Source organism: Protopterus annectens, chromosome 3.part1, assembly GCF_019279795.1.
Source record: "Protopterus annectens isolate FY-2018-M chromosome 3.part1, PAN1.0, whole genome shotgun sequence".
Lineage (NCBI taxonomy): Eukaryota > Metazoa > Chordata > Ceratodontiformes > Protopteridae > Protopterus > Protopterus annectens.
Genome location: NC_056732.1, coordinates 1,400,176,709 through 1,400,190,720, shown reverse-complemented (window position 1 = coordinate 1,400,190,720; position 14,012 = coordinate 1,400,176,709). Strand labels below are relative to the sequence as shown.

Genomic DNA, 14,012 nt, shown 5'->3' with positions numbered 1-14,012 from the left:
CTCTGCAACGATCTGATCAAACACAAGCGTTTGTGACTTGCGAAATCCATCTGCCATGTTGATATATCTCAGTGAAAACTCTTGCAAATATGCACAAACACACACTTGCACATACACGTATATATGTGCTTGAAATTTATGCCAGTACTTGTAACAGCACAACAAGCCTTTGTATAATTGAATTTCACTGAATAAAAGTTTCCTGGGCACTTATCTCTTTACTGTAAAACCACTTGCTTTGAAATTATTTCTTTATCATACAAGTATTTTATCTTGTAAAGGCAAAATGCTAAAGTCATTTATCAACATACTCTTACTGTACAAGCCTTTGTCTTCTTGTAATCACTTTAATGCCAAAGCCACATATCAACATTTTCTGCCAAAGTCATTTATCATCATTATAAGAAACATTTCTAACAACTGCACAGTGTGAATAAAATGAGCAATAGAAACTGAGGGCAAGTAACTTTTCGAAGTAACTGTACTTTGCGAATACACTATCTTGATGCAATGGCACTTTATGAATGAACTTTTTCAAAGTAATTGCGATTTACGAATAAACATTTTGACGTAATTACAATTTGCAAATAAACTTTTCGAAGTAACTGCAGTTTGTGAATAAACTTTGCGAAGTAATGGCACTTTGCGAATTAACTTTTCTAAGTAATCGCAATTTGCAAAGGTATTGGGCAGAAGAATTCAGAGTGAGAAACACCTCACAATAGCTGTACTTTTTGAATAAACAGTACACAGCTCACTGGGATTTCCCCCAAATGGCTGCACTTTGCCAAACAACTCTGCATAGTGCGAGAGATACTTTGTAATGGTGACACTCTATGAATAGACACACCCAGGAACAAGAAAATTTTCGAAATTGCTTCACTTGACTGCACTTCACGAAATATTTGCACTTTTCACACAACAAACTTTTCGGAATTGATGTATAGCAATAACCACACACTGTAAGCACTTTTACATACTTTGAGATACTTTGAACAACTCTAGTTATCCTATTCAAGGCTTCAATAAATACGATGTAGCAATTTGTACCAAACACAGTAATTCACCCAAGACACATGCAGTTACCTTTACTTTATTTTATACTCAGTGTGCCCCTTTCTGCCCTTTTTATTATAGTCATTTCGCTCACTGAATCTCTTAATGTGCCTTTTATGCCCTTTATGGCCTTGTGTTATATTCACTTTGCTCATTTAATCTCTTTTTCATGCCCATTGTACTTTCTTGTGCTTGTTTTAACTCTAAACATGCTCATTTTACTTTAAATGTGCTCATTTTACAATTATGAGGCAATCCTGAACCCTTTATGTACTTTTCTAATGCTCATTTTATTAAATGACTTGATTTTAAACATTTCATTTGGTCAATGAGCTCTTTTCTATTTCTCGTTTGCATAATAAATTTTTCTGTGCTATTCGTTTGCTTAGCAATACACATTGTGCTCTTGTAATGCTCCATTTAATCTCTTTCAACAAATAAATCATTTGTGTGAGTTCTCCTTACCTTTAACTTGGGTCTGGCCCTTTTTCACTCTCGGTTCTTTTAGTTTGCCTTCGCCATTACCTCTACACCTCAGGGCTCTGAAGAATACTCTTTGCAATCCCACTTCTGACACCATGTCACTTGCCAGGTCAGGATAAAACAGGCGAGCATTGTGGGTTCTTGTTCAAGCAGCTTTATTCTATGCAAACACATCATAAATGAGGTTAAGTAACTTTAACTTCTAAACATGTTAGCTATCATATACATGGATGTTAACATTTTGGCTGTACCTTCAAAATGTCACTGAAGCTAACACATGCTTGGTATTTATATGTACACACACATCTTGATAATGCTTCTTAAAGGTACAACACACCTGCTATTCTACATAATGGAATAATATTTTTGTGACCCAATAACGTGATAGATATTACTAATGTAAACAATGTTTGTGACCCACAATATAGGAGTGCTGTTTCTTTTAATGTAATCTGCGGTTTGTTTAGTTGTATCTGTTAATTTAAAAGCCCTCTGTTAGTAAGAACTGTTTGTTGAGGGAACATAAGGTAAAAACAAGGTTGACACAAGCCCAGGCGGAGAATGTTTACCCTTTAGTAAAGGGAGAGAAAGCCAACTGAAATGAAGAATTACATTGGAGAAGAACCTAGAAATATTCCTACTGTAAGGATTCCTGACAGAACTGCTATCAGAGACTGTTTCCCAGTGCTATAACACTACACTAGATATACTGATTGTGTATTTTAGCTAAAAAAATATCAAGGTTTTATTTTGTTTGGAAGACTCTGCCTTATCTGCACTTGTTGATTATAAACTGTAGTATTTTTATAAAAAGAGACCAGTGGTCTCAGCTTTATTGGTCTTCTACAATGTATACTACTTATATAATACACATACATGCATAATATATACATGCCCACATTCACATATGTACAAGGAGAAGCAAGGACAAGGGTCCTATTAATTCATGAATGACTCAGATCAATATGCTTTAATCATGCAATGTATTTTACTTTAATCATGCAGTTTTCTTGCTTAGTTGTACTGTTTCGCCCCAGGCCTCCGCTGAGAAGAAGCAATAGTTCAGTCGGACTTTCCAGGTCAACAAATGTTAAATAAATAAATAATATATACACTTGTGTACTTAGTTATACTTTTGGAAGTGAAACTAATAAATTAATTTAGCATGACCTAAAGGACTTTTAGTGAGTGCATATTTCTTCAAATCCACTTTTGCAGTAGCATCCATAGAGGCAGATAGACTGAAGAAGCTTTATAGTGAAAAGAAAAGGACTAGTAGACTTGAAAAGTTTCAGATGGCAAGCTGACTAGAAGCCTGCAGCTTTATTCCTGCAGTTTAAAAGGACAGATTTGCTTAGCGACATCTAAGCTTATGGTAACTTTCTTCCTTATCAATCACCTGCTTCTGTGCTTTTGTTTCTGGAATAACATGTTATAGGAATATTCCTCATCTGTAACAACTCAGGCTAGAAAAGGCCACTACACAGAGAATGCAACAGATTTTAACTATGTCAGGAAGAAGAAAAGGAACTGGTTATTTCACAATGATAAATGGAAATAAAAGATTTGTAAACGAAAAGGTCCACCACACAAGCACAAATAAATCCCAGTCCAGGTCAAACCTCAGGTTTATTTCCAACAAATACACAACGTAGTCAACGGAATACACGCAGAAAAAAAAATTGACCTGGGCTGGGATTTATTTGTGCTTGTGTGGTGGACCTTTTCGTTTACAAGTCTTTTTTCCACTACTTGTTGGCATTTTGCTTTATTGGAAATAAAAGATTGTTAGATAACAGAAAATCTTAAATTACTGTACTGCATAGGGACTTACTGAGATGATTTCAGTTGCACCACCCATCACATAGACCTTGTCAGGATTGCTTGATATTCCTCCATCCCTTTGTTCGATATATTTAGCCACACTGCTTCTGATATAAGAATTTCCTTTTGAATCTGAGTATGAGCCTGTATTGCAATGAAATCTGTAGTCAGTGAAATTATATATATATTTTTTAAAAAATGTAATGTCAGGAGACTAACAATAGTCATCAAATGAAAACTAGTACACAGAATCATAGCTATAAGGGAGACTAAAAATGCTTTTTCAGCCTTTTGTTTTTCTGTTAATGTCAGTGCATATTGATGCTAGGGAACAGAAGTGAAAGTACCTATAAATAATAATAAATCCCACTCAGCAGCACATTACAGAATAACATACTTTGGAATTTTTCAAATGCTGAACGTTACAGAAGATACTCAATAAAAGCTGTTTTAAATGTATCATGCTTGTCTATATGTAAATTAAAGACCCAGGTTCTACTTTTGGAAAAAAAAGAATGCCTGTTCATAATTGTGGATTAGTAAACACTAACATGTATCATAATGACATATATTTAGATAATTCAATGTTATGGGAACAACTGACATTTATAGTGTAAGAGGTCCTAAAGTAACAAAACAGTATAGACTGCGTCAGATGACCTCATTATGCACTAAGTGTCCTAGACATGTCTCACAAGATCTGTTATACATTACATCATACATCTCAACCTCCTAGTGGACAAATTCTTGGCAAAGCCAAAAATGACAGGAGATTAAAGGTCCAACATTAGGGACAGATTTCAAATATTACTGTCCTAAATTAAAAAAATACTAGAATAGCAGGTTTTAAATGAGCATGCAGTTTCTGGAGTACACAAAGTCTGAAACTCAAATGCTTGCCATTATTTGATGACTACGGTCCTCAATAATTTGCCAGAAAACCAAAAATTCTTTGAGGAACAGACCAAAGATATGAGCAAAAATCTGACTATTTTGCAACATTCTGAACAATGGAGAGGTATAGTGCACAGCACCCTGTCAGTTTGCAACAAGGTAACAAGTTTCCCCAACTCTTTGTGAGGTAGTAGTCCAGTCACTGTATCTCACTGAGACCTATCTTGATGTTAATGCTGGTGTACATCTTGGAGCACCTTTTCAAGACAGATTCCAGGTGATAAACTATCATTGGATAAACCCTAAACCTTGGAATGTGTCAACAGTTCAAACTTGCTTCAGCTGTAATGGAGTAACAGTTGAAGGAAACAAACGTTTTTTTTTTTCTGCAGGGTGTGAAATTTGCTAAATGCTAATTGTGTGCTGTTTATTCAAAGACCCAAATTAAATGATTCAGGAATATCAGACACTTATTAAAAGCAAGTCCAGGCATTTATTAACAGCAAGATATTGTAGGCCATATGGTAAATAACCCTAAGAAGATATATCATTGCCTGGGCTGAATTTGAATGGTGGTTTTGTTTTGACATTAATTTAGTTTAGGCATGAGTTTAAACCTTACTAAGAATGTTACCACTCAGCCATTTTAAGGGATGCACTCCTTATCTACTTTTCCTAATGGAGAAGAAAAGTCTGATATCAGAGTAGAGTCTCTCAGTTGGCTGGGCCTCAGCAGAGCAGAGTGTCATAAGGTTTTCCATTAAAATACCTATTTTGGAATGTATTAGAATGGATCTGGTCCAATGCAGCACCTATAGGAGTTTTATTTTGAGGTGACCTCATAATGAATGTGACTCTCTCTATGATTTCATTTTTTTATTTGTTAGCAAGGTTAGAGTACTAATCCTCAAAGACCTTTTTCAGTCTCAGTCCAGGAACACTGACCAGTTAACTTACTTGCTCCGAATTACACAGTAGGCAAATGGAGGCTGATGATATCAAACCATGGACTACAGGAAGTAGCCCATTAACAGGTCATAAACTTAATCCCCTGTGTTAACTGGCAGACAGATTGTAGAGGGCATTGATGACCAGGTGTGTTGGTCCTGTTACGAATAATGTTTAATCTGGATGTCAATTTCAATCTTCTGTGTTATTATCTAATGACTTCAGTACTAGCTTGAGAGGGAAATCAAGGAATGGAAAAGTAAAGAAGGCGTGTAGGAAAATGCAGACGGGCAGAATCTTACTTATTGCCCTTTTATATTTGTTATCTTCCTGCTATTTCCACTATGAATGTAAATGTTCTGTCCAGGATGCTTGCAGATATCTGTCTGACCATCTGTTCAAAGTTATGCACAGGACACATAACACAGCCTGACATTTGGAGAAACTGATTATACTGATAACATAAGGCCATCATATTGCCTCAGTTGTAAGAGAATATGGCCTCATTCAGCACTGATGCTTTTGAGCCTGATTCTCATCTTGTAATCAGAGTTGGTGAGTCTTGCTAAAGTTCTGGGGTACACTAGGACAGGATTTATACTGTTGTTCTTTCAAAACTGATGTTTCAAACGTTTTGGAGTAAATATGCACCTAGTTTGAGAAGATCTCTCCGTGTTACCATGGGGACTAATGCCATCAGGCATTAGGCAGCTCAGCATGTCAATCTTTAACAGGATACCAAACCACTGCCATTTACCCATAATACCCTGCACAATGTCACTCTTGTCTAGAAATATTTTATAGTGCTTCTGCATTCAGAGTACTGGACAGACAGACCCAGGTTACTTTAGTATTTCTGTGGTTAAAAGTTTATCAGCATTGATCAGCAAGTTTTTTTTTTTCTTCTGTTGCCTTGTTAATTCTGGTAAATTTTTTATATCACTTGACTTTGTTGCTTCAACATTACATTGTTTTTGCCTTTTTAACCTCTTTCAGCATTTTTTTCCTCACCTCTCTCATTGATTACAGTGCTTTTTAGCATTACTTCATATTTAGTTCTTTTTATTGTCCATTACATAATAGAAAAATACATTCTTTGTTGGTGCTGGCATTGTTTAAGACAATGTTGCTTGCACTGCTTTGTGATGTACTATTTTAAAAAGTGCAAGTGTGACATTCCACCATGGAATGAATCAAAACTTGTACCCATGTCATATAGCACCCTGTGCAGTTTCGCAAACTAACACCCATATTAATTTAAGCTGAAGAATAAAAACAAAACACTTTTCTATGCACAAATCACAAGCTACTGATTGAGCACTTCAGCTGTGACCACAAATGCTGTATCAACATTCATTTATGAAGCCCTGACAGTCTCATTTCTTCATAAAGCGATGCTGGTATGGCACTGCAGCACCATTACCACCTGTCAGTCATGCTCCCTAACAGATTATGCCTGCCCTAATTACAGCTCTAGGGTAAATATTTTGAGTGACTGTACTTTCTTGGATCGCAATATATTCGCTTTATGAAGTAATGAGACTGTCAGGGCTTCATAAATGAATGTTGATACAGCATTTGTGGTCACAGGGTGGTGCAGCGGTTAATGCTGTCACCTCACAGCAAGAGGTTCTCCGGTTCGATTCTCGGCTGTAGTGCCTTCTGTGTGGAGTTTGCATGTTCTCCCTGCATTTGCGTGGGTTTCCTCCGGGTACTCCAGTTTCCTCCCACATTCTAAAGACATGCTTCTGGAGTGTTTCTCCCCGGGCCTCCGCTGAAAACAGGATCTGTGGAACCTAGTCGGACTTTCCCGGTCAACAAATGTTAAATAAAATAAAAAATAAATAAATAAATTCTTGGTCAGGGCCACCACCTCACAAGCACTGAGGGATACTTCAAAACTGAGGCCATTAAATCTTGAGTATATTTTATTATTATAATTACCTCTGATTCATGAAGGACTCTTGAGGATACTAATTCAAGTATAGGGCTGATGGACTGAGAAGCAAAGACCTCCTCCAAGTTCTCATGCTAGCAGACACAAATCTGATGATATTCCTATTGGTCTATTAATAATTGTGACTTCAAGGTCTATGGCGAAACTAGTATAAAGTCAGCCAGTCTAACTTTTCTATCTGGCAAGAAGGCATTTTAAATTATAACCTCTAGACCAGCCTCTACAAGGCCATGAACCATCCCACCTCCTGAAACAATTTAAGACAATTTGTGGACACTTCATTAGGTCTCAGCAAGGTATGTCTGCAACCTCAACCCCTTCTGTTTTTAGGATACATAGAGGTCTTTTTTCCAGTTTTCCCTTGTCTTTCTGTTTTTCTAGGTCTTCCTCAGCAACACCCATGATACTGAAGCCAGTTATGAAATTACCTACTTCAGTCCATATAATGCAGATGTTGACATCTGAAGGCTTGGTGCTGTTGACTGTGGTCCCAGTCTTGGGTCCACTGTCCCTGGCATTGATAACTTCATTGTCAAAAAAGCCACCAACACCAATGTCTTTGGAGTCAACACTGTCTGTGCCATGTGGTATTTTGGACCTGATGCTGTAAGTCATTTTATCAAGGTCAGAATCAGCACAGAGCTTCTCAGTATTAAGGTTGGTGTTGATGGGGTCAGTTTTTTGGCTGTCGATGCGAATGCCTTTGGTGCTGAGCTTGAGGTCAGTGCAGATGTCCGCACCATGGATGTAAATGGCTCTCCATGTTTCCATTTCAGCCCCTGTACCAAGTTCATATTTTGGTCTTCATTCAAGCTTCAAATATTTCTTTGCTTGAGCCCATTAACTCACTTATCCAGTAGAAGGACAGAGGGTCTGAAGGTCTCAGGCAAAAGCTGTCCATAACATCAAGATTAGACAATGCTTCTTTGACCTCCTTGAATGAATCACCTCATAGGAAAGGCAAGAAGGACATTTCTAAGAGGAAGCAGTTTAACTCACCAACTGGATCACATATATCTTATGTAGACAGCAAAGACGGTAAACCAACATAGTTTCAGGGACCAGCATCATCTTTTGGTTTTAATTCAAACCATTCCAGTGCCAAATCTTGAAAAAAAAATGAGGTTGTTCCAAGAGCTCTGTGTACTTGCTACTATATTTTTGTATTTTCCAATTATTTTTATTTTCCTCTAATCCTTTTCCTTATATTCTTTTTTTGTTTGGTTTTTTTTTTTTTTTTTTTTGGCACATTCAGTTGATTTCTGGATTTTGTCTACTTTTAGTTTAGTTTCCATTTCCACTTGATAAGGAGATGATTCTGGTAAAACTAAACAAAGATGTTGTCTTCTTCTTCTCCTCATGTTTTAAAACTTTCAATATGTTTGGATCTGATGAGGTCAGCAGACATGTATACAGTCCCATGACTGAAGATCTATACATATCTTAGGCTGCTCTCTTTTTAATTTCTTCAAATCTTTTAGGTTTCTAATACCATGACGTGAATGGACCCCATTCCTAAGTTAAAGTATGATTAAAGTTCATGCAATTAGTATTGTTTCAATATTTAATGTTAGCCAGAAGTGCTCTTCACAGCACCTGCAATGTGCCCAGAAGTGACTTGTTCTACATTTCATACGGAGTTACCTGTATTGGTAACATATCTAAATAAAACTGTAAATTCTTTTTTATGAGACCCATTGCACCTACTACTATTCTTACACATTGCCCTTGTTTCTGCCTGAAAATCCTGGTATTTTATAACTGTGTCTTTCTGTATGTAAGACAGTAATCACTGGGTGTAGCAATTTCAATGATCAATGCTACTTTTGTCTTTTTTTCATGGACTACTACATTTTGTTTTCTCACATATATTTTTTGAACTGTTGGCAGTGGTTGATCCCCTGTGATGTAAACTTCATCATTTTCTTTAATGCTTTGTGGCTGATGTTTCCAATGCTTCTCAGCTACTTCAGTATTATAATGTTTGCACAATCCCTAATGCAACAGTCTTGCAATGTTATTATGCCTTTCAATATACAGGCCTTCTGCCATTAGTGTATCCCACCCAGCAACAAGATGTGTGACAGTTTCCTATTCTGTTTTACAAAACGTGCATTTGTCTGTTTCTCTTACATGTTCAACAGACTTTGTAAATCAGTGTATACGTAGTCCACTATTCTTGGCCACCAATATTAACCTTTCATCTTTTGGTTTAAATTCAGCTCTGCTTAACCTTTCCTGAATTAGATCCTGATTGACATGAGGTTGTTCCAGGAGTTTTCTGCACTTGCAACTGTATTTATGCATTTTCCACATTTCTTGCCTTTACATCCGATCCTTCACCTTATATTCTTTCTATTGTTTTTGTCACATTCAGTTGCTGCTTGAGTTTTATCTACTTTTGGTTTGATTTTCATTCCTGCTTGACACTGATATGTTTCTGCTAAATGAAGCAGGGAAGTCATCTTAGACTTCTTATCATGTTTTAAAACTTTCACTAAGTTTTGGTCTTTTGTGGTCAGCAGATATGCATGCAGTCCTACAATTGTAGCGCTATACATGTAATCAATTTTGAGGAGGCCCATACCGCCTTCAGAAAAGGGAATATATAATGTTGGTATACACTGATTTTTATATATCATTTTATAAGCATGAAGCATTTTTCTTGTTTTCACATCCAATTGATCCAATACCTTTTGAGGCCAGTCAATCACCCCAAAACTGTAAGTTAGAACAAGAAGGGCAAATTGGTTTACAGCTTGGATTTTATTTCTAGATGTTAAGGATGTTTTCAGTATTAACTTTAGTCTTCTAATTATTCTTTCCTAAGTTGTATTCACATTTGTTCATGATTTACTGTTCATCTTTCATCAATTCCCAAATATTTATACACTCCCTCTTGCTCAAGTTCTTCTACATCACATTCCTGTCCCAGGCTGATATTTTCTTAGTGCAGCAGCTTTCCTGCTTTAAAGGTTGCTTTTGCACATTTATCAAGACCAAATGGCATTCTTATATCATCTGAGAAAGTTTTGATCGCTTGCAGTTGTGCTTTCAGTACCTTATCTGATGAACCATACAGTTTTAAATCATCCACAAAAAGCAGATGAGAAGTCTTTTTACTATTTATTTTCTGGGTGCCAAATTGTAGCCATGATGGAAACTGTTAAGTAGACAGCTTAATGGGTTGAGGGCAAGGCAAAAGAGCAGAGGTGACAAAGAGTCAGGCTAGAATATCCCCTTTTGAATTTTTTCCCCTGGGATAATAATTTGTCCTTTATCATGGCTTAGTTGCAAAGTGGTTTGCCACTGTTTCATGGTCACTGTAATGTAATCAGTCGATGCACTCTTTTAACCATGAATTTGGGATGTTGTCAAATGCTTTTTTGTAGTCTATCCATGCCATACTTAGATTCTTCCCATTTTTACAATTCTCCATTTTGACTTTATTTAACAACAAATGATCCTTTGTTCCATATGACTTTCTATTGTTACATGTTTGTTCTATTGCCATGATTGAGTTTTCTTCTACATGAGTATAAACTCTGTCTGGAGCACTTCCATTGTATAGTTTATACATCGTCAGAAGTTAAGTTATTGATCTATAGTTTTTAGGATATCTTGCAGGTTCACTCTTAAGGTGGAGTATCATTTTTCATGTTGTTGATCAGGTTGCTGTCTGTTCAGGGTATGTATGTAAATAGGTCTTATTTATGGATAAATAATCATGTAAAGATGTTAATACATTTAGCCAGAAGTTAGGCACTGCATCTTGACATGGGATTTTCTAGTTAGGGGCTTTTCTTCATTTTGTTTCAATTTCTCTGGCCATTACTTGATCCCATTTCATATGCTGTACATTTGGACTTCTTATTCTTTCTTTCTCCATTCTGTCTTTTATCCATTTAGCATCTTTGTTATGTTCCACAGGATCTTCATAGATATTTCTAAAAAAATGTGTCTATTTTTGTCTTTTTTGGTGGTGTTTCTATTCCTTTTGCCTTATTTCCAAATTCTCTATAAAACTTTTTGGGTCATCAATAAATTATCTGCATATTTTCTATGTTTTTTCTGCCTGTGCTTATATCTATCTTTTTGAGCACTTTTGTCGATTGTATTCTTCTAACAGCAACACTTCTTGCCTTAATTTATGTACAGTTTTCTCTGTTTCATACTCCCATGATGGTATTTGATTTCTCCCCTCCTTTCCCTTACTACTCTGTGTTTGCATGGTAAGCTTTATCTGTTATTAATTTAGCTGCACAGGAATACATCCTATTGGATGAATTTCTATGAACAGTCTTGATTACTCTGTTGATTTGTTTTATCAGACTTCTAACATTTTGTGTCTTATCGACTTCCTGTAATCTATTTCTTTCATTGATCTTAATATGTCTATCCGTCTCCATTAAATCAAGTAACTTTTCCCTTAGATCATTTTCTTCTAAACTAAGGGCTTGTTCTTTGTTCTCTGTTTCCATTGGGCATTCTGCTTCTGGTTTGATTTCCATTCCCACCTGATAAGGAAATGCTTCTACTAAAACTAAGCAAAGATGTCATCTTAGACTTATTCTCTTCATGTTTTAAAACTTTCACAGTCCCGTGACTACAGATCTATGCATATCTTAAGATCTTTTTTAATTTCTCCAAGTCATTTTGGTTTCTAATAGCATATTTTTTGTCACTTTAACTGTTCATACTTCTGCACTGTCTTATTTTTGCATGACTTAATTATTTATATATTAGTTGGCTTTGTTTTCTGGTCTGTGCTGAAACCTTTTTTCACAACCTATTGGTGTTTTTTCTTTAAGTGGATAAAACTGGTCTAACAGCTTTTGTGTTGTCTGATTGTCTCAAGGCTTGTTGGTATAAAAAGTATTTCCTTTTTGTAAACCCCTGCATACCATTGCTAGAACCTTCTTGTGTTCTGACTGAGAGTGCTTCTCAAACAATCTGGGAATATAAAGTTGATAAGTATATTTTTTGTCATTTTAACTGTTCATAGTTCTGCACTGTCTTATTTTTGCTTGACTGAATTATTTGTATATTTGCTGCATTGTATTCTGATCTCTGCTGAAACCTTTTTGGTGGTTCTTGCAGTTTCCTGCCCCTACTGTAAATTTGATCTGGGACACCCCTCCCAGTCCCATCTCATTAGATCATTCTACATAATACAAAGATCATTTGGGAAGGCCAACCCCTTAATCCCTTAGCCTGGCATTATCTTCAGTTCCTGGTCTATCCCTTTTTATTTAAAAAAAAAAAAACTTTATTCAGCTGCTTATATTTTTCTAATTTGTGTTTCTTCCTACGACTCTGTTACTTCATCTTGCTTTGCTTCTTCCTGCAACTTGCTGCATGTTCTCTAAAGTGTTCTACTGCATCTTTTCTGTTGCATTTATTACTACTTGTTTATAGCCTGTCTAAATTGTTAAGTGTTATTCTTAAGTGTTATTCTAAGCTCTTAGTTTTGGTTTAAGCACTTGGGCTTTAGGCCCAACCCTTAGCTCTCCCTGGCCTTTCTCCATCAGATTCTGACAAATACGGATGGACAATTTCCTACAGTTTCTCCTGCAAGTCTGGTTGATATGGGCATCCTGAGACAGTGTAGCAACTGCCTCATGTACACGGACAACCATCTACTACTACCACCTAGGAACACAATTTGTGAGAGATGCAATTACATTAGGAACTTAGAGTCCAAGCTCTCTCCCCCTCAGGCCAGTATATCTGGCACAGAAAAGGTTGTCAACACAATCACTACACCTCAAACACCACCCACACCTACACAACACACACCTACATATGCGGATGTCCTCCACATAAACATAACCAAATAAAGGAGACCTCCGAGGCAAAAACACACGTGATCTCCACAGCCCTCCACACCACATACCACATATAGTCCACACACCTGTGCCCACAACCACTAAGGGTTCAACATAAACGCAACATATTAGTCATAGGAGACTCCATTGTGAGACACAGAGATATGCCTCTCACCATGCTGGATAAGGAGAAACTCACGGTTAGTTGTCTGTCAGGTTCCAGAATCCACCATATCACACACGCACTCAAGTCTCTCAACAACAGGTACTGTTATGACTCTGTCATAGTCAATGTTGACATGAATGAATTGAGACATACCTCTCTGGACTATATGAAGAGAGACATGATTGAGCTCGCTGATTATGTATCCCAAGCAGGTATGTCCCTAGCCTTAAGCAGCATTCTGCCATCACCCAGAATGATGCCTCAATACAAACAGAAAATGACTGACTTTAACAATTGGCTTAGTTTCTGGTGTCATTCCAGGGGAATCCAGTACCTGACAGCCTGGGAAGATATGATTGAGAGACCACAATGCTTTGCCAGAGATGGCCTGCATCTGTCTCACCTGGGCTTCAGGCTTCTGGCAAAGCCTCTTGCCTCCCCTATAGTGCCTCTTTTAGAAAAAGTGATGAGGTTAACTACCAACATAAAAATTTCAACAAAACACAAATTAAAGGTCATGATACTAAATGCTAGGAGTCTAAATATGAAACTGCACTCATTGCAAGAATTCCTAACCCTGGAAAATGCTGACATCTGTGCAGTCACAAAAACCTGGCTCAAAGCTGTGGACAGCACCCCAACCTTAGCTGGTTACTCATCCTATCATACATTCAGACCCCAAACTGTGGGCAGTAAAGCTAAAGGAGGTGGAGTTTCGATATACATTAAAGACATACACACCTCCAGGCTGGTAAAACAGTATGATCCTGGGTGACTTTAACTTCCCAGACACAGACTGGAAGAACTACTCATGCCAGAGCACAAATGCCCAGAGATTCCTTGATTTTGTCCATGC

The 14,012-nt window shown here is 36.9% G+C and overlaps 1 protein-coding gene across 8 annotated transcripts in view; it reads right to left on the bottom strand.

Moving 5' to 3' along the window:
• Nucleotides 1-14,012, bottom strand: part of LOC122798488 (alanine aminotransferase 2-like) — a 1,719,357-nt gene that overhangs the window by 1,134,732 nt on the left and 570,613 nt on the right. For all 8 annotated transcript variants that reach the window (XM_044067464.1, XM_044067468.1, XM_044067469.1 and 5 more), the window contains one exon: nt 3,374-3,507. In XM_044067464.1, the coding sequence (XP_043923399.1) occupies nt 3,374-3,507 (134 nt within the window). The remainder of the gene's footprint in view (nt 1-3,373; nt 3,508-14,012) is intronic.